Source organism: Choristoneura fumiferana, chromosome 16, assembly GCF_025370935.1.
Source record: "Choristoneura fumiferana chromosome 16, NRCan_CFum_1, whole genome shotgun sequence".
Classification (NCBI taxonomy): domain Eukaryota; kingdom Metazoa; phylum Arthropoda; class Insecta; order Lepidoptera; family Tortricidae; genus Choristoneura; species Choristoneura fumiferana.
Window position 1 is genome coordinate 1,096,431 of NC_133487.1, and position 26,721 is coordinate 1,123,151.

The 26,721-nt window shown below is 38.9% G+C and overlaps 1 protein-coding gene across 14 annotated transcripts in view; it reads right to left on the reverse strand.

Moving 5' to 3' along the window:
• Liprin-alpha (PTPRF interacting protein alpha) overlaps positions 1-26,721 on the reverse strand; it is a 193,394-nt gene that overhangs the window by 28,234 nt on the left and 138,439 nt on the right. For 7 of the 14 annotated variants that reach the window (XR_012452304.1, XM_074099383.1, XM_074099391.1 and 4 more), the window contains exons 2-9: positions 14,257-14,358; positions 12,304-12,468; positions 11,302-11,376; positions 10,186-10,287; positions 8,668-8,730; positions 4,845-5,012; positions 4,471-4,590; positions 2,654-2,788 (exon numbers count right to left, since the gene is read on the reverse strand). Coding sequence is in view for 13 of the 14 variants with exons in the window: in XM_074099383.1 (XP_073955484.1) it covers positions 2,654-2,788; positions 4,471-4,590; positions 4,845-5,012; positions 8,668-8,730; positions 10,186-10,287; positions 11,302-11,376; positions 12,304-12,468; positions 14,257-14,358 (930 nt within the window). In the remaining variant the exon portion in view is untranslated. Of the gene's footprint in view, positions 1-2,653; positions 2,789-4,470; positions 4,591-4,844; positions 5,013-8,667; positions 8,731-10,185; positions 10,288-11,301; positions 11,377-12,303; positions 12,469-14,256; positions 14,359-25,974; positions 26,071-26,721 lie in introns of those variants that run through there. The other 7 variants (XM_074099386.1, XM_074099394.1, XM_074099385.1 and 4 more) reach the window with 5 other exon arrangements.

A 26,721-nucleotide genomic window follows, 5' to 3' on the forward strand; every position in this document is an offset into this window, starting at 1 on the left:
TGAAATGAGAAGCAGGAAGCATGACTTGTGCTTTCGTTAGTCAGTTAATTACACAACTATAGCTTTATTTTTATTACTTATAATATTCGTTTTTTCCACTCTTATATTAATAACACATCCGGTTTATCACAACATAAATATATTGCTAAAATAACGATGTTTCTGCCACATTGTATGCCCACTTCTAACCGTTGTAAAAGGTTGCCTGGCAGCGATCAATCTGAAGCTGAGGCGCCTATTGCATATTTATGTATTTATATATGAAAGAAAGAAAGAAAAGAAAGAAAAGAAAGAAAAGAAAGAAAAGAAAGAAAGAAAGAAAAAAAGAAAAGAAAGAAAGAAAGAAAGAAAGAAAAGAAAGAAAAGAAAGAAAGAAGAAAGAAAAGAAAGAAATCATTTATTGCCACAAAAAAAATGAACAGTTGAAAAAAGAAAAACATACCAACACTAAATAAACCTAACCAGAAAACAGTGTTTTGTGGCGAAAGGAGCGGACTCAGTATTTGCTGCGAGTGCAAGCGTAAGCCTGCATCGCGCAGCGCTGATTTTCCGTCCGCCCCCCGTATGCACATTTCTCTGTATTTTTTATATGTGGTGTACAATAAAAAGTGTATTGTATTGTAGCTACAACGTCGAAGTAATTTTAGCAATACAATACAACGACTTTTTACTGAACACCACATAGTAACTAATAAAGAAAACAGGTACAAAGGGAAAAACATGGTAAACAATGGCCGGCCTTACAGCTCCAGAGCGATGTCTCCCAGGCAATCTTTGACAACAGAAATAAGTAACGAATAGATTTGAGCAGTTGGCATAAGAGAGCAATGTTATATTACAACAAAACATGCAAAACTATACATACTTGTATAACAACATATTTACAACAAATACATACGATAAATAGATACACAGCAGCACATAAATAAACCAAGTTTTAATAATAATAAAAATTTAATTCAATAAAGATAATATATTATAGTAAAAAAGGTAACGATATACACCGTGTTTTTCTTGAGTTCCGTTTACTTTGATACATGGTTAGGTAATTGATAGAAACTACCTGGTAATTAACATTTAGCAAAAATCGAAAAAAAAAAACCTTTTTTTTCATGCGGAATACAACTTCAGTCATAGTTAAGGGTGCAATGCAATTCACAAACTCGACGACAGTAACATTGGTGTGAAACATAAGAGACACCAAAAAACTCACTTTTCTAATCTTCTTACGCTAAAAACATGTGTGAATTAAAACACTTAGTTACAGATTTTTAAACTGGTTTACTACGCATAATTAACTTTGTTTGACCTGAGCGTTCCAAATTCCAAATCAAAAAAGAAAGAAAAGAAAGAAAGTAAATACATTTACTCACAACACAAGACACAACAACACACGCACACACACAGTATAAAATATAGCAATATATTTATGTCATCATTAAATCCCGGGTGTGATATCAGTTACAAGTGTTGGTAAACTGCAGTAAGTTTGACCCGTGATACAACATTTTCACAGTAAATGACCTAGAGACTTCTTTGATGATGATTGTGATGTTACAATGATGGGTTACTGAGACAAAGTTGTACGGGGGGTTTAGCTTGAGGCAATTTACAACAAAATGTAACTTTAAAACCATCTAATTCTTCTATTTTAGACTAAAATATCGATACCACTTCGACTTGCCTACACTAATCCTTATTTCATTAGGACGCCATGGCCAACCTAACAATAGAACAGTTAACAGTCTTTTCACAATGCGCTGTAGCCAAATTGTTATTGTTACCATGCGGGATTACCAATTGGGGTTATCTATTTTTGTACAATGTACAGAAAACCGAAAACCATTTTGAGATACCTAAAAGCTTTTTAAATTGTTTCCTGTAGTTATTTTTATTTATTTTTAACCCTGACGCAAAAAGAAGGGTGTTATAAATTTAACCGCTATGTGTCTGTCTGTCTGTGGCACCGTAGCTCTTAAACGGGTGGACCCATTTGAATGCGTTTTTTTATTTGAAATCAGGTTTTTTACATATTTAAGAGAGGGAAAATAAGCATGCGGGTCATCTGATGGTAAGCAATCACCGCAGCCCCTGGACACCGACAACATGTACCCATAGATATTTTCATTTAGAAATAAATAAATCTAAATATCCACTCGTATCTATCACAGTTCCGTTGCCAGCTCTTTAAGAGACTTTAGGTCACAGCTCAATAGATCCACCCGGCACCCGACCCGCACCGCCTCGCCTCGAGCGGTTAGTGTTCTTCATATGGATCTGTATGGGCATGCGCTCACTACATCAGCTCCGTAGCGTCACCAGATCGTCTAGCTCGTGAATTCCCACGCGTGGACGGCGAGTGGACCACTCGGTGATAGCTCGCTGCCCGCACGCTTGCGATGCGGCGCTCCCCACCCACCTTCATAGTAGACTCGGAAATTCGTGGACCACGCGAGGTCCACTCGTTGTCAACGCGGCGTGCACCCGTGGACCACTGTCGACAACGAGTGGCCGCCGAACAAGTCGGTGCTGGTCGGGTGCCGGGTGGTTTTAATGCGCTGTGACCTTTATAGGCAATGATAAGCTCTCAACCGTAGCGTCCTAATGAAAAAGGGCAGCTAAACAGCTATTATAATGATGTTGCAGCCCTCACAATGCCAACCTGGCTGAGCGCTTCCATGCGCGCCTTTAGCTGCTCCTCCATTTCGGGGAGGGAGGACATCTGCGCCAACTTCTGCGACGACAGCTCCAGCTTCTCCTCAATGGCCGCTATCTTCTCTTCTTGGAGCTGGACATATGTACAGGTTAGGGCACTATGTAGATTTGTACGGGCATACTCAGTTAGGTAAGGAGGCTGTGTCCTAAAAATTGTAATTAGTCCGTCAGTAGATTATTAGAAAATAACGGATACTATTTTTTCTATTAACCCCCGACGCAAAAAGTGGGGTGTTATAAGTTTGACCGCGATGTCTGTGTCTGTCTGTGGCACCGTAGCTCTTAAACGGGTGGTCCGATTTGAATGCGTTTTTTTTTTTAGTTGAAAGTAAGTTTTCTAGTGATGGTTCTTAGACATGTTTCATCTAAATCGGTTTACTTAGTCGTTTTTGAGATATTGAACTTCGAAATGACAAAAGTCGGGGGTTTTCCAACTTTTTGTTGGTTAGGTTAGGTTAGGTTATGCCAATTAAACAAAATATGACGAAGTTACACCTTTAAAGTTCCGCCCACCCCTCCACACGGCCCCCACTCCAGAACTTTGACGCTCTTCATCTTTGTATCTTTTTGTTTGACTGGACTATTGGACTGAACAGAAAGGGAGAAATTATACTGTTCCGATAGCAAATGAGAACTTTAAATGCAGTTCAGCGTAAAATGTACTATTTGAATCCCTGTACAAATCTATTTAGTGTTCGTGGTGCACATGCATTGCATACTAAACATGGTTAGGGTTCAACAAATTAGTAAACACTAGTACAAAAAGGTTTATACATCTGCTTCTATGATGAGTAAACTACGAGTATTTGGGAAGTCGAACGTGAGTTATACTGGGAGTTGTAAAATTATCGAGTGCCCTTCGCAAGGTCTAAATTTATTTTTCCTAATATTTTTTGGTCGAAATTGTTTGTTATAATATTGTATGGCATATCTTTTGCATACATGTTTTTTTTCCTAAGTCTATTGTTTAGTCTAAAAATTTTATTACTAAAATGCTAAATCCGTAATATTGTTAGATCTAATTATTATTTAGACTAATATTTAATGTCCTAAAGAATTAACGAAAAAAATGAATATTTGATACTTAGATAGGCGAAATAATAATAAAAACACCCGCAATAAAGAAAACCCAGGTAGCATGATTGTTTAACTATAGGTTAGGTTAGTATTTTGCCAGGGCGCGAAGCACTTTAACTAGGCGGAATAGGAGCTCCGTCAAGCGGAGCTCTGTCGACTTCGCCTCAGAGTCGTTAAATTCGTTATTTATTTTCTAGACATAAAATTAGTGGTAACAATATTCGGAATACGAGTATCAATTTCATACCTATAATACATTAGACAAAACAATGTTATTAACAAACAATTTTTCGTCCAAAAATATTATGAAAAACAATTTAGACCAAACAGTTTTCGACATTTCAATCATTCGACGAAACGGTGTTTTGCTTAAAAATATGTAAAACAATTTTAGATCAGTCGATATAGACCCAAAATTATTAGTTATAAGATGGTTATAAGCTAGGTTATTACAAATATTTATAAAGTATGTTACGTCAAAGAATAAGATTATTAGAAGCGGAACTTCGCGTGTGTTAATATTAGCACTAGTTAACAATTTGCGAGTAAGCTTCGATTATATTATGAAGACACTCTGCATATGCGACTTCTTGACTTTCACCCAGACCAGATGTCATAATTAAGCAGTCGCTTAAACGCACATGTGCGTTAATTCCCTTATTTATAACTAAACCGTACCTTGAGTTGCGCCTGCTTATGTTGTAACTCCTGTTCTAGCTTCTCGTTGAGATCGTGAAGCGACGTGGACTCGCGCTGCGCGTTCAGATAGCGCTTCTCCAGCGTCGCTATCCGCTCCTCCTTGGAACAAACAGTCGGAGTTGTACAATGAGTACAAAGTGTGTACTGACACTTCACGGCCCGGTCAAAACTATGGACGAACGGCGACGCGACGCGCGAATTCTCTCTCCATTGCTTTGGCGAGACTCTCACCGCTTAGTGACAGATTAATAAAACGCGCAATGTATTAGAAAATATGTAGATTGCCGCGGCACCGCCGGTTACTGCACGTAGCCCGTGCCCGCTTGATAACACTTCATAACCACGGTCCTCACCTGGTCCTCTTTCTGCGCGCTATTCTCTCTCAAGTCCCTGGTGAGCTTGGCGCACTCCTCCTGTTTCTTCACGAGCTCCTTCTCCCCTTTGGCCAGCCGTTCCTCCAGCTCGCTCACTTTGTTGTTTAGCTCCGCCACGCGCCGCTGCCAGGAACTCAGCTCTGCTGACTATAGGGGGCATATAGTTAGAGATTGTCTAAGCTAAAACGACGCGTCTCTCACTCGACTAAATCAGTTCATTATGAGTTGTTCGACAGCAATTTGTAATAACCGCCTGAGTCTAAAGGGGACTAAATCCCCGTTAGACTCAGGCGGTTTAAGATTTGATGTCTAAATAGTCATTATGAACTGATTTAGTTGAGTGAGGGACGCGTCGTTTTAGCTTAGACAATCTCTAGAAAGCTACGAACGGTAGACAGTACTGTCGAATAAACTGAATCATGTACAGTCAACTAAAACTGTTTATTCGACTGTATATACAGAAGGGGATGAGCGTTTGTGCTCAAAATCCACACACGACTCTTCAGCAGTTGGAACGGCTTTACTGGAATAATGTGGACCGGACATTAGGGTCTACGCTAGCTGATGCATGCGTCTGCGACGGATCATGGCGCACCATGCGGGTGCACCAGCTAGCGTATACAGGGTGGTCAGTATGGGAAAGTCTGAAACTATAAGACATACGAAGATCTGTTCCTAGGAATCATGGGAACGATTTTCATAACAAGAAAAACTTAACTTAAAAAAAAACCTGTACTCAGCTCGGGAATCGAACCCGAACGTTTTGAAAAATAAAATTTACATTATTAAATAATATGAAATTCAATGCAATTTTGAACATGAAACTACCGTGAGACACACTCATGTTAAATATACCCGGATAACTCACGTCTTAAATCGAGTTTAGCTCGACATGTTTCGGGCTAATCCGTAGCCCTTCTTGGAGCGGCGGCACGCAGTGCGCGTGTTGCAGCAGCCGCTGAGTCGCGTTGCTCCGAAGACGAAGGGCTACGGATTAACCCGAAACATGTCGAGCTAAACTCGATTTAAGACGTGAGTTATCCGGGTCATTATATTTAAATTCAATGCATTTTATTAATTCTAGATACCGTGTTTCATAGTAACATTTATTGTTTATGAGCTACACAGCTGATATCCAAATACGAGCATAAATAATGTAAGTTTTATTTTCAAAAACGAACGGGTTCGATTCCCGAACTGAGTACAAGTGTTTATGTAGAATGCAGTTTTTCTTGTTACTAAAATCGATGACATGGTTCCTAAGAACAGATCTTCGTATGTCTTATAGTTTCAGACTTTCCCATAGGTACAGACCGATCTAAATGGGCAATCCTGTATAGGCCCTTACTGATACTACAGTGATGTTAATGGCCGTGTGATATTTGTTATTCTAATGAATGTTAGTGTGCATTGACTATACTATGTAATAGCGCAGGGTTTCTCAAAGTGGGGTACGCAAACCCCTAGGGGTTCGCTATTCGACGGTAGGGGGTTCGCGACAAGGTTAACGTGATGGTGGCTGCAAGACTGGCAAGATGATTAAGATTGGTTTTTGCAGTCTTTTTGCATATTTTAACTCCAAATTTGTTACTTATTTGTTTCAGTTTGTATTTTTGTTGGCAAGACGATTCTTACCTATATTTGTTACCCTTTATTGAAATAAATAATATACACTATAATTATGATGATGTTTGAAATAAAAATAAACTTAGTTTCTCCAACAGTCCATTTTATTACTTTCTTTGGGGGGGAAGGTGGTAGGGGTTCGCTGTCGTCTAGAAACTTTAACAGGGGTACGTGGAGCCATAAGTTTGAGAAACCCTGTAATAGCGCATGCATAAGACCTCACGAGTACAAGCTAATTTACTCCAAGATTTATTTTATTTAAGTCAAGTCCCGTAAAGCTACCCGCATCCCGGATTGCTACCACCATCTTGCTCGCTAATCCTGCCATGAAGCGGCTAGCAGTGCTTGCACTGTTGTGTTTCGGCGTGGAGAGTAAGACAGCCGGCGAAATTACTGGCACTTGAGGTATCCCATCTTAGGCCTCTAGGTTGGCAACGCATCTGCAATGCCCCTGGTGTTGCAGGTGTCTATGGGCGGTGGTGATCTCTTACCATCAGGAGACCCACTAGCTCGTTTGCCATCCAGTCGAATAAAAATAATGTAGGTTATTGATCATCATCCCAGCCTATATACGTCCCACAGCTGGGCACAGGCCTACTCTCAGAATGAGAGGGCTTGGACCGTAGTTCTCACGCGGACCCAGTGCGGATTGGGAACTTTACTATTGAATTACTTCGCAGGTTTGTGCAGGTTATTGATACTCAAAAGAAATAAAAAGCAAGTTCTTGTTCTATTCAACATCAAACTTGATTTCAAATTAATATGAAAGCACGATATTTTGTATGTAATCGTCGAAATGAAAAGCAATGTTTAAGGTTGTTGAAAACATACTCGGGTCTATTAAAATAATAATCACACATACAATCGAAGTAGAATTTTTTACTTACCTTATTAATTGCATATAATCTGATAAATAATACCAACAACTAATACAATGCTATAACATTTCAGTGAAGCTAAATGCCTATAAAATACAGTTGTACCCCAATATGGCGGACTGTGGTTACACGGTTAATATGGCGATGCAAGCGTGCGATGGCAGGCTTGGTTATCGATGCCTGTACTGACAACGAGTGGATGAAATCCTTGGGCTGCCGTTGGTGACAAACAACAAGCTAAGTACGTATTCTCAAGTATTTCTAATCACCTTAACAAGACATATTAGCGATTTCTTGGCGTAAAGACCTTCTTCTGCCAGTTTTTTTATTGCAAATATTGTTGTTTGTTGTTATGTAAGTAAACATATCACGCACACAGTACAGAAAGCAGAAAGAATATGGAATCTGACTCTACTGTGATAATAAAACTCGTTTAAAAAAAATTCAGACGAAATCTTACTTTAAAGTATATTTAAAGAAATATTCCATCTAGCTTTTACATGTGTATGTTTAATACATGTTCTGACTCGAAGTTATTTTGCAAATCAAGAAACATGCCTATACCTTGCTTTATACATAGACGACTTCTTTGTAGTAGATAAATTCACCAACGAAGCCTAAGGAGGACATCTCACGTCACTAGCTTTGTAGGCGTATTGTCCGACATGCGCATCATCGCAATCGTATTTGCCATTTCTTTCTGTCACTAGGTACAAGATGGTAGCAGAAAGAAATGGATAACGCGACGACATGCTCGTCGGCAATAAGGCGGGCTAGCACACCAGGATTTGTTGCGGACATCGTTCATTTCTTACTAGTTAGTATCACTTCGTCTAAAAAGCAACTGGTAACAAGTTGTCTAAGAAGCAATTGGTCTAAAAAGTAACTTATGTCGGAAATATAAATAAACATAGGTTAGGTTAGAGTTGCGTCATCAGCTACGCGGAATAGGAGCTTCGCTTCTCAGAGCTCCGTCGACTTTGGATCATAGATTTAAAAATTACGAACCAGGAAATGGACGAACGGAGACCGACCAGATACTCGGGGAACTTTTTAGACCACTAGCTACTTGGACCAGTTGTTTCATAGACAACTTGATTCATAGACCAGTTTCTTCTCAGACGACTTGCTACTTAAACCAGTTGCTTCTTAGAATTTTTAGACGAAATGCTACTAAGTTAACACGTTCCCTCATGGTTGCTTCATGAGCCACTAGACCTTACCAACCTGTTACTTCTAGTTTCCGTTACAAAAGCTGGTGTGCTAGCTCTAGTAACCAGCTTATATGAGCCTCTGACCTGTTTGGCGATCGTATTTTGAAGCTCGGTGGTTTTCCGCTCGTCCCCGTTAACGCTACCCTCCTGCCCGCCCAGAGAAACAAAATTACATGCCAGCTACATCCGTAGATTCTATACACAACATTATTGGTTTTACTCAATTTATAAACGACTAGCTTTTTAAATAAATAGGCCAGCGTTTGACCACAATCACGCCTGATGATAAGCGAAGATGTAGACTAAGATTGAATACGCTTACCCAATAAATGACCATTCACGCTGGATTATCCTGTATCTACGTACTTAGCTTATCTCGTATCTTCCGATATTTCGGACATGTGACTCGAGTGGGGAGCACTCTATAGAGCAACTTGTGGCGTCAGGAAGGGTCAATAATAAAAGATTAAGGGGACGTTTTCTTATGCGCTGGCCTGACCAGATGTTAATAGGTCTTGTCATCTTTCAGAGATGATTCAAGTAGCATTACGAAGACACTTGCGCTCGTGACTGAAAATGTTGATTAGGATAAAAGCCCTAACAAACACACCAATTTCGCCAGAGAAGCGACGGCCAGGGACAACTGGTGTAGAATAAAGGATCTTAAAGGGATATTACTGTCAATTTTAAGTCTCTAGGTCCAGGTTTAAGCTGTGTGTTGTCTGTTAGCCAGTTTATCAATACATTTTCGGAAAAGCATTTAAAAGTTCAGGAATGGTCACGCTTACAGATTGCAAGTTGCAGAAAGTTTCCAAATAGTTGGGAATGTTCCCGGAAATTTCTGGAAATTTTCACAAGAAATAAAGGAAATTTAAAGAAACGGAAATGAATTAATTGTATAAAACAATGTTCTTAGATTATCTTTAACTTAAAAATACCTGCACATTACCGAGACAGCGTTACCCTAAATAACCATAGTAAGCGTCGATAAATTGAGTAAAACGAAATAAACCTATAAAACATTGCACAATCACCACTCAAAGCTCTAGAAAAAACACAATTTAATTAATCGCTAGATCGTGTGTAAATCAAAAATACAATCGTCTAATTTTGTTAGTGTACCTCATCCTTGCGACAGTGTGTGTACAATGTACGTATATGTACAAAGATTACTAGTTTTGTTTCAAGTTTTTTTAAATAAAGTATTTTAAATCTTAACACTTTCACCGCCAAGACACATTACCTTTGTACGCGTTTCACGTTATTATATACCATGGATGGATACACCACGAATTCAAAATATTATCGTTTCGCGATCGAGGTGCTTCAAAATCGCACTAAGTATTCTGACGCGCGTCAAAGTCGCTATACTTAAGTAATTTCAGCTGCTATAAAGAATTTATATGTCTTTCATTCATAAAACACAGCTCAAAGACAAAAACGAGATGCAATAGATTACTGCACAAACGTCACTTTGACGTAGCGCGTAGGTATTTTAAGCGTCAGTGTGAATGGCGGTGAACGTGTTAGAGATAGAGAAAACGGACAATATTTACAAAAAATATGAAGAAAAAACCTCATGCTCTATGAACACAGGGGTACCTTAGTTTGTAACTGTTCGCCGTTGTGTTCCGGCGAGCCGGTGCTGACGGCACCGTTTTCCTTCGGCCGGTCGCTGTCCTGCCCGGATTTGTACTGTTGCAGCTGAAAAAAAAAAACATTGTTGGGAAGAATTAGATTTGCGTGAAAATATGTAACACAGTCAAAGTCAAAATATCTTTATTCAATTTAGGCTTTATTAGGTCAAAAAAAGTACCACCGGTTCGGAAAAACCTCTGTTGAGAATAACCCGGCAAGAAACCCAGCGAGGTATATTTTTTTAAACGGATTTACAATATTATTTAAATGATATAGATGTAGCTATCCTACAGTCATCTGCATTAATATCTGATACATCTATGTATCTATCTACATACATATATATAATCACGCCTCTTTCCCGTAGGGGTAGGCAGAGACCACTTCTTTCCACTTGCTACGATCCTTACATACTTGTTTCGCTTCGTCCACTTTCATTATTCCCTTCATACATGCTCTTCGGTTTAGGGTATCTATGTATCTACTAGACTGCATGTTTCTTACATCAAAACGGCGCACAAAAAGAGTTCACAGCGCGGTTTTGTGAACAGTTCACTACAGTCTGTTGACGTCCGTGACAGTGGTTGTGTCAAAGTAATATTGATCATTGATGCGCCGCGCGTTTTGTTCCAAACAGCCAGTCTAATGCCCCAAGGTACATAGATGTCGATGGATACAGCGGAACGTAAAAGTATCTGACACAGCGGAGCGTGTAAACATATCTGACACACACAGCGGAGCGTGTAAACATTATCTGACACGTCCTACCGGGCGTAGAAACAGAGTCGTATCAGATATAAAAGCACGCTTTGTGTCAGATATTAATGCTGGTGACTGTACACGTGTTTCGCAGAATCAAGGTACTTTATCCTGAATCATTAGACTGCTCTGACACTTCAGAGTTTGTAGGTGCATATAAAGTTCAAAAAAGTTTTACGTAAGTTATTTGAGAAAAGTTTTCCTCATGATTATTAAAATAAAAAATCGATCATTCGCATTACGGCGTTTATGATCTGGTAAGAACGTTAAAAAAACGTTAATATCAAGGTGGAACCTTTGCGAAGAATTATATTGACTTACTTCTTCTTTGGTTAACGCTAATTCTTCTTCTAAAGCTGTGTTCCTCTCTAACGCTACTCGTAACCGCTCCCGGACCTGAAATAGTCAAAATTACCGCGTGACTTCACAAACCAATGAATTTATACAATCTATATTAATTGTTCATTATAAAAGTATGAAAAAGGATCAAAAAACGATACCAAAAACATTACGCAAAACTCTGCGCAGGGAGCGACACTAGCACAAACCGTAAACAAACCGTCATGACAACGTCAGTTCTCTTAGGCCGCTCGCCCACGGCGACTTTTTGTAGCGCGTTCGCATAGATACATTCGCGATGCGGTCGCTAGCTGTGTGCCCTCGCCCACATAACCACGATTTAGTCGCGATGCAAACGCGCTACTGCCGCGCTTCACCCTCCCTCGGTTCTCTCCACGATGTCGTCCGAAACCGTCTCGCGTTTGCATCGATACAGTCGCGATGCTGTCGCGCGTTAGTAGCGCGTTGCCATCGCTTCTGTAGCGCGTTTCCAATGCGACTAACGCGCGTTAGTAGCGATGCTGTCGAGCATTCACAAAACGCGCGACAGCATCGCTACAAAAAGTCGCCGTGGGCGAGGGCCCTTATAGTTTGTGGCCATGACTGATCAAGCCAAATTTATTTATTAGTAACAAAAGAACATGATATTTACATCGATAGTAACGATACAGCTATACGAGTATTTCCAAAAAAATAGTTAAATAATGTGATGTTATGGCAATTTAGATGACATTCAAAAACTGTTTACGGTTTGTGCTAGTGCTGCATTCTGGCGGCAGAATATTGCAGTAATATTCCCTATTGCAGTGGCATGAGAATTATCGTGTTTACACACTCGTCCTGCTCACTTCGGCTGAAAGTAAATGCGGCATTATCTAAACGGGCCAGCCAATCTCTAGCAAGTTGTAACGTCAAATGGACTTCTCGTGTCGCCATCTAGCGATGTTGGTCAGAAACTCCTCAGCTAGTCTATAACTATCTCACCTTTTCGTCCAGCGCCTTGTGATGCTCGAACAGACTCTTGAGCGCCTTCAGCACCTCTACCTCCGAGGAGACGCCTGACTGCGCGGCCGCCTGCCGCTTTACCACGGTCATGCGCAGCGAGCGCTCGTGCCGCGACACCAGGCATTCTAAGTGCTCGAGAAGTAGCTGGAACAGGGTAGAGACATCTTGAATTCATCAGCTGGAAGACGTCCACTATTAAACAAAGGTCTCCACCGCGTTTCCACCAATAATGTCAAATGTGCGAGGAATGTGTTTTTTATAAACCAATAGAAACGCTTCATTTACCTATCCTCGCACAGCACATCTCTGGTGGAAACAGACGTCTTCATCCAACCGTCGTCCATCGATTTCCAGAATAACAAATAGGCTATTATTATATCCCGGTATTCCCACGGGATCGGGATTATCTATCATTATCATCATCATCTCAGCCTATATACGTTCTACTGCTGGGCACAGGCCTCCTCTCCTAATGAGAGGGCTTAAGCCGTAGTTCCCACGCGGGCCCAGTGCGTATTGGGAACTTCATACTCGCTAAAGCTCGTGAATTTCGGGTGAATGAATTTCGAAAAACTCAGAGGTGCGAGCCGGGGTTTGAACCCACGATCCTCAGCTTAAGAGGCCTATAGGTCAAACCATTAGGTCACCAAGGCTCGGGGTTGGGATAAAATCACGAAATCTTATCCGCTGGGTAGGTGAATGGATCGATTCATGAGACACTGTTATAACGTTTATCGTCATCAACATCATCATATCAGCCATAGGACGTCCAGTGTTGGACATAGGCCTCTCCCATAAAACTCCAGTTGCTTCAGTTGGAAACGGCTTCCATCCACCCTGAACTTGCGGTTTGGGTTGACTCTATATAACCAAATGTTTTCTCCTAACTAGGTTAGCTGGAAGAGATCCCTTTTTAGGGATAAGCTCGCCTTTGTTCTCCTCTCTGTGTATTTGTATTTTTATTTGTATGTGTAATAAAGAGTTTACATACATACATACATAATGCAACGTCAATAAAGACGACGATGTAATTTTCGGGAATTCCCATGGAAACTTCCGGAATTCCCGGGGAAGTCCCGGAATTTCAATTCAACTGCTGGATCTAATGAATAACGCTTGCAAAGCCGAGTGTAATCACAAGTTATTGTATAAAAAAACAACACACAGTTCTTTTTAGAAGCCGGTTGAAAGCAATCACTAACGACCTTTAGCAAAAAGGTATATCATCCATATAAATCAGTATCGGGACCAATCTCATACGCGGTAAGGGATAGCACTCGAAACACCGCCATCAATCTCTACTCCTGCATAAAACAATTCGTAAATCTTCGAGATACATCGTGTCTAGACATCTTGAATTATTCAATGTAGGACCCTCGGGGCTCCATGGCTTGTCAACACAATTCAGTTTTTATAACAATTTATACCAGGATAACAGAACTAGGAGGCGTTCCCATGCGAGCGTTAGTTTTTTTTTGATGATGCGTGGTAAAGGAATGAGAGCTGTAGAGATTTGAATATCCTATTTTTCGTCTGTGTACGGCGGGAATTTTGTATTTCCCGAGATAAAAACTAGCCCACTTTAACGTTGGGATAGTGAAGCATTTCAAAAGAATTTTTTGGAATCAGTTCAGTAGTGGTAGTTCTAAAAATTATCTCTTATAGTTACAAAGTTTAACTCTGAATAGGTACGAGTATATTATATACATATACTAGCTATTGCTTGCAACTTTGTCTAGCGGCAGCTTACACGTTTTCGTGAAAAAATATACCTTAATAAGGTATTCGCCAATAATATAGCGTTTTAAAGGTGAAAGATTTTTTTTTTTTTTTTTAATATAGGTTTAACTTTTGCATTACGTAATCAAATGTTTTTCTCTAGACGTTGAATACTAATGAAAAAAAAAACTTACGAACGAAGTAGTAGCTTACCCTGGTATTGTTCCTCTCTGCTTTGAGTTCGGAGATCTCTTCCTCTCGCTCCAATAGTTGCTCTCGCGCCTGGTTGAGTTCCTTCGTGAGGGTTGCGAATTCCTGTTGGCAAAAAAGTAAACAAATCAAATTACTGCAGATTATTTTATATTTCGTACCATAAAATACGCCACAATAAAAAAATCTTGGAAGAGAGCCACTTAATTTAGGTTAGAACTTGATTGTATATTTGATTGTTTTTTTTGCGATTCAGACCTCGGCTCCGAAACTTTTTAGGTACTCGCCAATTGTCCGCCTCCGATTTCGATATAAAGTTCCGGTTCCAACAAATCAAACGTAAAATTTTATCGAAATTAAATCTCTGATTTTGACATATCGTCATTATGATAATCATCATCTCAGCCCACCACTTCCCACTGCTGGGCACAGGTCACCTCTCAAAAAAAGTGGGCCTGAGCCCGTAGGTCGCACGCGGGCCCAATGCGAATTGGGAACTTCACATAAACCATATTGCTTCGCAGATCGCAGGTATGGGCAGGTGAATCCGTGATTTTGATCATTGTCAGTAAAAATATTCTCCGTGAAGTTATAGTATTCTGAAAACAATCCGCATACGCTAGACAAAGCTTAGACACTAAGAGCAAAGTGAAATTTAATATGGCCACGGGAGTGCAAACATTTTTGTGTAGAATTGACTTTAAATCTAATAACGCCGCAGTACGTCTCTGCTACGAACTACACGTGTGCAAGTCAAGACGTTATGTTGAGTTTCCAAAAGAGAATTTCAGTAGAGTTGTGCTTTCTAATCTATTTTATAATTTAACTCTAAAAATTTAAGCCACTTCCAGTCGTCGAACGTCTTAAAACTATACCTAGGTACTAATATTTTTGCTAAAAAATAAAAAATAGTTTGAGTAATATAATTCCAGTAAAAATTAGCACAAGGCATCATGCTGAATGTGGCCTATATTCGCACTTTTCGTAAATTTTTGCATGTATATTTTGTAAATGCTCGCATCTGAGTTCTTCAGCTCGCACTTCTGAGCTTTTACGAAATTCATGTGCGAACTTACATTTGAAATTACACATTTATATGAAAATCTGAAAAACCACAGGCATAGATAATTACGTCTAGTCCATACCCTACTTTTCAAATGAGACCGGGACTACGTTTGTATGGAGAATGGAACGACGAGACTTCTCTTAAGGACATTTTACTCTTCGTCAAAATCAACAGTATACTCGTGATTCCGAGTAAAGAAACAATAATTACTAGTTCTAAAAAAAAAGTAAAGGGTAGGTACATTTAAAGTAAAAATGCCGTCTTACCGCAATACCTGGATTTTAAAATGATATCAAACTTCGATCAACAATACAATAACACAGTATAAAGGCAACAAAGATTTAAGGCCCCGGGGAAATCGAGACCGAGCCGACTTTCTGCTCGTTTATTGAGCAAATTAATCCTGCTTTAGCTTTGTGAATTCGAATAAAAGTTTATCAAAAACTCTGTTATTGCGTCTTGGAGAAGTTATTTTTATTGTTCGTGTACTGAGCTCGGGGATTTAGCATGTCTCACAGAATACTAAGATCTTATCTTAGCCCTCATCTAAAGCATCGTATATTGAAACCGCAAGTTCAATATTGACATTTTGACGGCCGGGTAGCTTAGTAGTTTAGAAAAACTAACTACGAAGCGTGAGGTCCCGGGTTCGATTTCCGGTCGAAGCAAATATTTGTATGAAAAATACAAATGTTTGCTTTTGAGTCTTTAATGTATGTTAATGTTATTATTAGTATGTTTATCCGTTGCCTGGTACTCATAACAAGCTTTGCTTAGTTTGGACTAGATTAATTGGTGAAAATTCATCGCAAACAACCTTAAGTACTATACTAAAAGTTAAGGTAAGTTACTGTTGTTACATTATTTCTAGATTTACGAACACGAATTTAAAATTAGTTTGTATCTTTTTGTTACACGTGCCAAGTAGACTCAAATAAAGGTCAAGACACATGTTAAATTGATGAGCACATCCAACATTATTATCAACACCTGTTGCGAGTTTCGTCATAAACCCATATAAGGGTATTTCATTGAGATGAATCATCATAAACCTTTGGCATCACCCGGCTTATACCACGAAGGATTTTCACGTATCACCGTTGTCGATACAAAAACATCGATTAAAATCCTACAAGTTCGTATGACACTTGGTGGAACCCGTTGCAATTAACATTTGCCGCACTTATCAAAAAAAACTTGATAAAGGCAGCAGAGGCTCCCTGCGACAGGGTTCTATGAACCGTTGGTGCTGAAAAAATATTCAGCGCTTTCGATCATAAGTTTTATTTATTTTAAATTCTTTATGAGATATCACATGGATCAGGTATGTTATGACAGGCATCAAAATGGAGGTTGCCAGATCGGAAAACTAACATTTCTGGACAAAGTGGCAAAATGTTTAAGTACGAGAGAAACCACGATTCCCGACCATATGGCAATTCAAATCAGAATTTCATTAAACTTACAGCCCTGCCTGTTAAAATGTGATGGTGCCATGTCACATTTTCATTTTCAAAATCATCGATAATCATTACATATCGGACATCCCTAACTCGCGCATTTCCGACTTTTTATATCACTCATATTACTTTTATGAGTCTAGAGGCTTATACGGTTCGTAAGGCGTCTCGATTATATTACCTTTTATACAGATTTCGGGCCCAAGACTAAGGGCCCCTTGTAGGCCGAATGAAGAGCTTTTCATTTACTTCACAGAATATAGCGTTTTCGCAAAAAAGAGCCACGTAAATATTTTTTTCAGGAATATAATTTAGGTATGGATTTATGTACGGACAAGGGCGAGCTTTTGAAGTTATACAAGAACTCATTTGACTTCAAAGAAAAATTGACGGACGGAGTGATTCCATGGGGTTTGATCTAGAACTGTCGGGACTGTTATTAAAAAATCGGAACATCGTCATAGAAAAGAGAAAAGCGGAGGCCGTATTTTGCGGGCCGGTATCGCATTCAAGTCAAGCCAAAATATCTTTATTAAATTTAGGCTATAACAAGTAACTACTTATGTCGAAAATAATCTATCACCTGTTCGGAAAAACCTCTGTTGGAAGAATCCGGCAAGAAACTCAAGGAGGTACATTTTTTCGCCGTCTTTTTCTAACTTCATTTTATATCGTGTGACAGAAAGAAGTGGTGAAAAGTATTGTGATTCACAGTGCTTAGACAATAAGGTCTCGGGAGATTATTTCATATTTAAAACGCTAAAAACGTACCTACTGTATCCAGCTTAGAAATTGCCAATAGTCGGTTTCTAATATCAACTTAACCCTAAACAAAAAGAAAACTACATTCCATCACATCTATTACTTGTTTGATCGCCCAGCAGGCAACTAACTGGTCAACCTCGCCCCCCTCCCCTTAAGGGGGTAAAGGGGGAACTACCCATGGAACCCCGTGGCTACTGATTTACCCCGTGCGGCCAGGATGATATGAACTAGGCCAGATCTATTGGTAGTTAGTGGGTGATAATCATATCTATTTGGATGTTGTTGGGTCACGGAAAAGATACTTATAGTTCACGCCTAATAGCCTTCTAGGTCATGACGTACTTTTGACTATTGTATGTGGAGCGTTCGGAGCGTTCAAAGGCATATGGCTAATTAAATGAGTAGGCTAGGGAGGTATAAAATCGTGCATACAAAAGACCTAATTGAATACCTGTAATAACCTAATTTATACAAAAGAAACTATTTCAATACTCAAGTAAAATTTTGTAATATTTAGTTACTTGATAATGAACTGGCGAGTTATTTTTAATTTGTCACAATTTAGACCGTCAGGTTATCAAAAAATGTTGGACACATTTTTTTCTAAACAGTAGCTTTTGCCCGTGTCTTCATCTGCCAAGAATTCATGTATCGCTATCCCGCGGTAAATATGCAAATTTCCGGCATAATATCCTATGTCTAGGAGTATTTCAGGATCTCAAACTACCTCAATACCAAATTCCATCTCTATCAGTTCAGCGATTTAAGCGTGTAGAATCATAATGCCGAACAGTCATAATTACTACAAATAAAACAATCGACAATCAATACATCGAAAATCAAAATACCAAAACCATCGTTACACCAAAGTCTGCTGTATCTATTTTTAAATTGACAACATTCCGACTTTTTCAAGCGGGGGTAGATTGACATTTATCATTTTATGTGCTGTAACAAAAAATACCTAACATCGAAGGCTAAGACGGGAGCTACCCCTTTTCGGGATTTTGTACTTTCGGTATTCTGAATTTCGATGTGTTAAGCGTCGAAATTTCAACTGTAGGTATTATGATTTTTCAGTATTATAATACATACCCGATATTAGTTAGGATATTCACTGATGATGGCCACAACTTAGCCTCCTTCCACCTGTACTAGCTAGTACCTATGCGTCGTTTTATTCCCCATCTAGATCAAATCACGTCCGCCCACGCCCCGGCCCTTGACGCACAAAGGACCTACAAATTACTTGACAAATGAATCTCCTATTTATTATAGAAATAGAGGGCTCTTTTGCATATACTTTTGTTGTGTTGTGACCTCTTCACAATATGGCGGTTCTATTATGCGGTTAGGGTTACCATTTAAATTGAAAACCCTGAGTAAAGTGATTTCCATAGATAATTTCTGTGATTTTTTCGCAACCGTGATTTGCAAGGCGATTATGTTTTGAATGAAACGTGCCGATAGCAAACATTGTAAATAATCTACTTTATGTATAAACAAGCTTCAAGTCGCGGCTTCACTCCCTAAGTCGAATAAAATGATAGAAAACACGATAGTTGTTTTACACAGACTGAATTTTTTTTAATACCACAGATAAGTATACACAATAGATACTAGTTTAGTAAAAACTATAGATGGCGCTATTAGCGACTAAGTAGGTACTATAAGACTATTTTGATATATTTTAACATAAAACTTGTGTACTCTCTGTCTAGTGGGATTTTTTCAGCTCTTAAGATTTTCTAAGAATATGACTGCCAAACTTCAAATCTCTGGCGCGTAAATCTTTTATAGGTCGCTTAATATGTATCGAAAAATCCTGACATATCCACAAATCGGCCGAAACACTGTCCGAAGCCTAAAGCGCTCGGTTGTTTTATTTATGCGATAAACGCTGCGTTAAGCGCAATGCGTTTGACGTACATCCGATCTAACCAATCACAATCCACGCAATCTAATGAGGGCTATCGCGTATGAATTCGCCACTAGAGGCGCTAGTGTAGCGTGAGGTCTCCGAAATGTCAAATCTCATAGTTTTTGGGTGAGCTACGCGGGTTTATTTAGAATTGGAATAATTTTGTGAATATTTTGCTATATCTGAAATTAATTATGGCAAATATGCGTTCCAAGGCAATGAATGTCTGTGTTTTGAGACAGTTTTGTCTTTCGGAAACCTTTGTCCTCCCTTTTTTCTTAACAAAACGGGGACTATGCAACACTGTGGTATGCTCGATATTTTTATGGTACGGTTTAAGGTGTATTAAATATGATTTTAATCTAAACTTTGTTTTCACGCCCGTAATAACAGACTTTGAAAGCCATACTTAAAAACCTCACGCAACAGCCGCTTCGCTCACCGCGTAAGACAATCTTTAGTAATTAAATTATCTGATGCAAACTGACATGCGTTTATTGCAGAAAACAACAGAGCGCTTAAAAATCCTTAAATGTGGTATCACTCAAGCTCTAATCTTGGTGTAACGGAGAGCTTGACAGGTGGATTAGGTTTCGTGTATTCGAGTCTGGGTATTGTAAACTTCCATGTTTTTTTAATTATTTTTTAAATGTTATATTTCAACGAGGCTTAAGTAGTGTGCTTTAGAGTGCCAGCCTCTACTTTAATTAATTAACGACACTTGCTGATAAAATATTTGCAAATTCATTACATTACAAAGTCATATTGGTAGCCTGTTAGTACAAACCATTATTTTACCTAAGTACTACCCACTAAAGTCACTAAACCAATACTTAAATTCAACCTAAGCTGTATAAAATCCTTAAAATCATTTACCTACGTTGACGACATTTTCCTTTCATTCCCCGTATTCACCCAGTTAACAAATCAAGTACAGGCATAAAATGACAACAGTAAAGCGGAAAATACTGTTTTTTTATTCCCGAGAGACAAAGGCATGCGAAATACGAACACCCTTAACGTCTCATTCAACACCATTTCAACACGCACGTTTTTTATTTTGCTCATTCACTTTTATACACATGGTTTTTAAGCCTCGTTATATTACTGTCACTCGTAGGGCATCACTCGGATTTTAAATTATAATGAGGGCTAAAAGACGAGAAATATCGCTAGATGGCGTTGGTATCGTGAGGTTTTTTGACGTTACGGTCTTGCTTGCAATTGGCTCATTTATTTATAAGCCTATTGCAAGTAAGACCGTAACGTCAAAAAAAACACCATACTAACGCCATCTAGCGATATTAAGTCTATCTTTTAGCCCTGATTTTTTTTTGTTTTCATTTGAGGCATTGGCGGAACCTAAACGTATTCCTTAACGACTGGCTGGACACCGCTCAAAATCGGGACGAATGGGCACAACAGGAAAAGGCCTTTGCCCACTTCTCCAGGCTGAATAGTAATGTTTTTTTTTTAGATTTGTAATCTGAACGAGATTATGTACAGATCAATATTTTAATTATATAATAAGGAAGTTAACTCGAAGGGCCAGGCTCGTGTGGAATTTCATTAGGCACTGCTCACACGTTGACCGCATTAAATCCGTTAATACAAGGATTCCGTTCATATCAATACACAATAGAAATTTAAATAAAGCAATAAACAAACCTCAATTCGGTAATGTAATTTTAAAAATCTGCATTCGGGAATGTTGGCAACATTTATTTTTGTCAACGGTCAACTCGAACGCGCCCCTTGGCTGAATGACGAATTCCAAAGTCTTTGAACGGGACAGATTTTTTTGCAGTCATCTATGGTATTTCGAAAATTCGGTTGAGGAATAAAGTTCATTCGATTTTCATATTTGAAATATAAACATGTAAAAGGGATACTCTGATGACATCACAGTAGCCAATTGTATTTAATATCTGAGATTTACTGAAGCCACAGCAGTATGGCCAAGACTCCTATTTCCCTACGCACGGTGTTATAAAAAGTAAAGGGGAAAGGGGTTTCATCACCCCAGCCTGTATACGTCCCACTGCTGGGCACCGGCCTCCTCTCAGAATGAGAGGGCTTGGGCCGTAGTTCCCACGCGGGCCCAGTGCGGATTGAGAACTTCACACACACCATGAATTGCTTCGCAGGTTTGTGAAGGTTTCCTCACAATGTTTTCTTTCACCGTAAATCTCGTGGCGAAGTTCAATGTCATTTCGCATATGAATTTCGAAAAACTCAGAGGTGCGAGCCGGAGTTTGAACCCACGATCCTCTGTTTGAGAGGCCATAGGTCAAACCACTAGGGCACCACGGCTGGAAAGGGGGTCAACGCATTCACTGCCACCGACGCATATATGCGTTTTCGGAACTTTGGCCAGTACCTCTGTCATAACTATTCATACATTTTGAACGCACATGTGCGTCGGTGGCACCTGTGGAAGTCAGGTGGAAGTGAATGCGTTAAAAAGTCCCAATGTATGAACTGCCAAAAAAAAACATATCTTTTTTCATTGATATGCAAGCCCTATTTTAGTAAAATTAAAAAGTAAACTACGTAGATGTTACAGCTTTACCCTCATTATCCGCGGAATGAAAGAGTTTTAAAATAGGTATTTTATTCGTCTGTTATAAAATCTACTGTAGTTGTATAATGCCATTAAAAAAAAATCTACTCTAGCTCTGGTTGTATTGACATGACAGGTTACTTTTTGACAACATGATTTACTATTTATATTTTTTACGGGACATTTTGTATGTAGCGTTATATTTTATATCAAAGCCTGGTTTAAAATTTAACAACTGTTCAGTAAAGCGGTCTCTTATTTTCTAAGACGCTTGCAGAAAACTGAAACGCAAAATTAATTCCAAATAAAGTAATTTAAAAATCATTAATACATTGAAAAGTCACCGCCGCATCATTTATCGCAGATTTTAATTACTGGCAAACTGGGAGACCGACATGTTGAAATTAATTTACAATGGAAAGAGCTTTCCACATCGTTTAGCAAAAGCTTGGGCGCTACTCTGAAATTCAACGTTCGTGTCATTTTGGCCCTCTCACTCTTTGTTAAATACTATTAGCATGAGCAGGACAGCACGATATCGTTATGTTGTCAGCTTTGGGTATGAGTATGACATTTAGACGGTGGAAAATTAAGTCGCTTTTGTGTTTGTATTTCTTGTGTTCAATCAATTGGACCTTGTGCAAAGTCCGCCCGGATTGCGACCACCATCTTGCTCGCTAATCCTGCCGTGAAGCAGCAGTGCTTGCACTGTTGTGTTTCGGCGTGGAGAGTGAGGCAGCCGGTGAAATTACTGGCACTTGAGGTATCCCAATCTTAGGCCTCTAGGTTGGCAACGCATCTGCAATACCGCTGGTGTTGCAGATGTTTATGGGCGGTGGTGATCTCTTACCATCAGGAGACCCACTTGCTCGTTTGCCATCCAGTCGAATAAAAAAAAAGGAATAATTAATATAGTAATGCAAGTAAATATGTACGTCATTTGCAAGATTCAAAACAAAGATTTAACACACTTGGTTTTTTTAGACATCAAATTGTCTATTGTAATACCTATTCCCGAGTTTGGTTCCATGTAAAATGTAACAAAACAGATTTATTGTATTTTATTTTATTTCAATCACATTTGAGTCGTCTTCCCTTTTATTAAGAAAACTATGTTTACTTTATGTTTTTTTACAATTTTCCTTCGGCGGTTACAAAAACAACTATTTTAACGGATAACCTTTCTCCGGGTATATCTTTACATTACGTTTCACTAAACCAATAAGACGGCAAAGGCGGATGATCGCTTGCGTCGACGATAAACGGCAAAGCAATCTATCTTGCGATTGTTTACATTCCCAAAGGAAAGGAATTCCTTAAGGGAACGAGCAAGCGCTAGGAACACTTGTAAAATAATCTGATATAGCCTAGTGTTTTATAGTACCCTTGAAATCATAACAAACGCAAGACAACATAGGTCGATCTAGCTAGGTACATTTTGTTTATTTTAGCATTGGAAGTAAGCTATCTTGACGTGATTATTTTATTGAAAACACTTGAAAAAAAAAACACAGTAAATATTATGTAACAGTAGTTCCATAAGTTATACTTTACCATTTTTCTAATGCCAAAAGAAACGAAGTATAGTTGCTTATCAACTGAGATGGGAAAAAATGCGTAGATAAATATTAATTCTCAACAGAGGTTTTTTTCCGAACCGGTGGAAGTTTTTTTTTGACATTCATACTTAAGTGCTTGTTATAGCCTAAATTGAATAAAGATATTTTGACTTTGACTTCGAATTTATGAAGCATCCGCCTTCGATATAGAAAGCAACGTCTCATATTGCGAGAACACGACATGTTTTTCATTTACCCAACATACTCGTATATGTAAGACTAGCGACCCGCCCCGACTTCACACGGGCAAAGTAAAAAAAAACGGCCATGTGCGAGTCGGACTCTCGTACGAAAGGATCCGTACCTATACAACATTAGACATTAGCATAAAACGGCGAAAAAAACCACGTTTGCTATATGGGAGCCCACCGTAAATATTTATTTTATTTTAATTTAATTATTTATTTTTAAAGTACATTTATACAAATAAATATTCTGTGAATATTTCAAGCAAACCTGTTGCCGTTATTAATATCGAGCAACATTAATTTTGTTCTGTTTTTAGTATTTGTTGTTATAGCGGCGGTAATATGTATTTACATCATCTGTGAAAGTTTCAACTGTCTAGCTACCACGATTTATGAGATTATGCCTAGTGACATACAGACAGACGGACAGTGGAGTCTTAGTAATAGGGTCCCGTTTTTATTACCCTTTGGGCACAGAACTCTAAAAAGGTCTCTAATCAAGGGCACTTCACGCACATTTTTCAGCTCAATTTCCCAAAAACTACACCCGACACGCACGAAGCCGGGGGCGCGTCAACGTAGAGTAAATGCATTTATTAGTTAGATTGATATTTTTAATTTCGTAATATCTTTTGAATGGAATATCCGATTTGAATAATTCAGGTATTGAAACCGTCTTGAATATAAAAGTATTTATTTGGTGGATTAATACAAAGGTACCTATGGATAACATGGTCTGATATTAGTCGTAATTTCTGTCAACTTTTAAAATGTAAAAAAGTAGTTACAGTAACATAACTACAATAGTTGGGCATATGGTATCGCGAAATTTTTTGTAGATCTTGATGTATTCTTTAATATCGTAAAACATTTTTATGTTCTATAATTAGTTTAGTAATTTAATTTAAATAGTTTCTTCAGCGCATGCGATGAAAGATGTTTTATGGCAACTTTTTTACACTTTGAGTTACATTATTGTAGTTTTAGTACGGAACCCAAATTTTTTCAGTTAATAAATATAGCCTATTTGGAATAATTTAGCATTCTAATAGTGAAATAATTTTCTAATTCGGTCCAGTAGTTTTTGAGTAAATTCGTAACAAACATCAAAAAATCCAAACCATTCCTCTTTATAATATTAGTATACTTACTTAGATAAAAGATGACAGTGTCATTTGATGAAAAAAAATTAAGGTTTTTCTTACGTCCCTTTTATTTAAAGACCCCTATTTTTGTGACAGCCCCTATAAAAGAATTGCGAGCGAAAAAAAATGAAAAAATAAAGCTCCTTGTAAAACAAGATGGTGCGCTCAAAGGAATTGAGACAATCGTAACCGCAGATTAAATAAAAAGAGTTTCTAAAAGGTTGAAACGTCAGCCATGTTGGTGAAACTTTTTTTATTAAAGTCAACACAAGTGTCAAGCCAAAACAAAACTGTAATATATAGCCGGTTAAGGAATTCCGTTACAACTTTTATTTTATAGTAACGCTTTCAAATTCGCTATTTCTCATAAAAAAATCATTAGCTAAGTATATATAATGACTGATATTTTTTTGTCAAATATTTGTCGGCGGCCGATCGTAAAATCCGCCAGATCACGAAATTCCTAGGCATATCGTGAAATGGCGCCATTTCATGATATGCCTAAAAGTTGGCCAGGCATATCACGATGTGCATGAGAAACAATACGGCAGATCGATTAGAGCAACGCGTTCATCGATATTCCTAGCTCTATAACAGGCACATCGTGATATGCCGAAAAAAAGAAAAAGGTACGATGAGCGAAGCGAGGAGTGGTTGGTATGAATATTGGGACCGCAACGCACGAGCCGAGCAAGCGAAGCGAGCGTGCCGCGGCTGCGGCTGGCGAAGTGCCAGAACCAATATGGCGGCGTTTCATGATCTGCCTAAACGTCACCAGGCATATCGTTAAACGGTGAGTTTTTAACGATATGGCGCATGTACCTTAGCCAGTTCATGAAATGGCGTCATTTCACGATATGCCTAGGAATTTCGCGATCTGGCGGATTTTACGATCTGCCGCCGACATATACACGTATCAGTAGCAGCGAGCTCGTTGCGTTATCGGCTTCATACAAAATACGCTCGCTACTCGCAAGTGTGATAAGAGCCTTACCTGCAGCAGCGCGGTGTGCACGCGGCACGAGCAGACCGCGCCATTCTTGCGCGCGCACGGCGCCCCGAGCCACGCGCACGCGCCGCCGCGCCGCATCGCAAGCGCACATGTCCGCGAGTCACGCGCCACTCACATTCTACTCTTATCCACTAACACCATACGCTGAATTGCTTCTAAAAGCTTATCCACAGGTCTCCGACACTGATGCTAGGTCCGATTGTTTAAAAAAAAATCACAAGTAAACACAGCGTTTTGTACCCATTTGAAATTTATTTAAAAGCTCACTAGGTCATATCACTTTTCTCGCAGCAGCGCGAATTATTAAAAAAAAACTTGTTCGCACGCCGTCATCACACGATATAGCCGTTCGATCACACCGTTTTTTTGTGTCGTTGTGGGGTACGTTACACAATCTAGACACTAATTTACACACAAATCACTTTTTATAAGAGCGGACGCGTTGCTAGCAAATCATGGTCATATCATATGTAAGCAACGCTTTTTCTAGGACGAGAAATTCGTAATCGAACCCTCTGAACAACGAGCAATAATACTCGATCAAACGCACAGAATCTATCAATGTCTCGAATCGGTTCACAAACATTACACTCGTCAGATGCATAAACAATCGATGTATAAATTTACCTAATACTAAACATCAACATAACATTGACAAAAGAAAGAAACCACTTTGCAATCTGAACAAAACACAATCTGCTAATAAAACGTTCTTTACTTTCCTGTTAT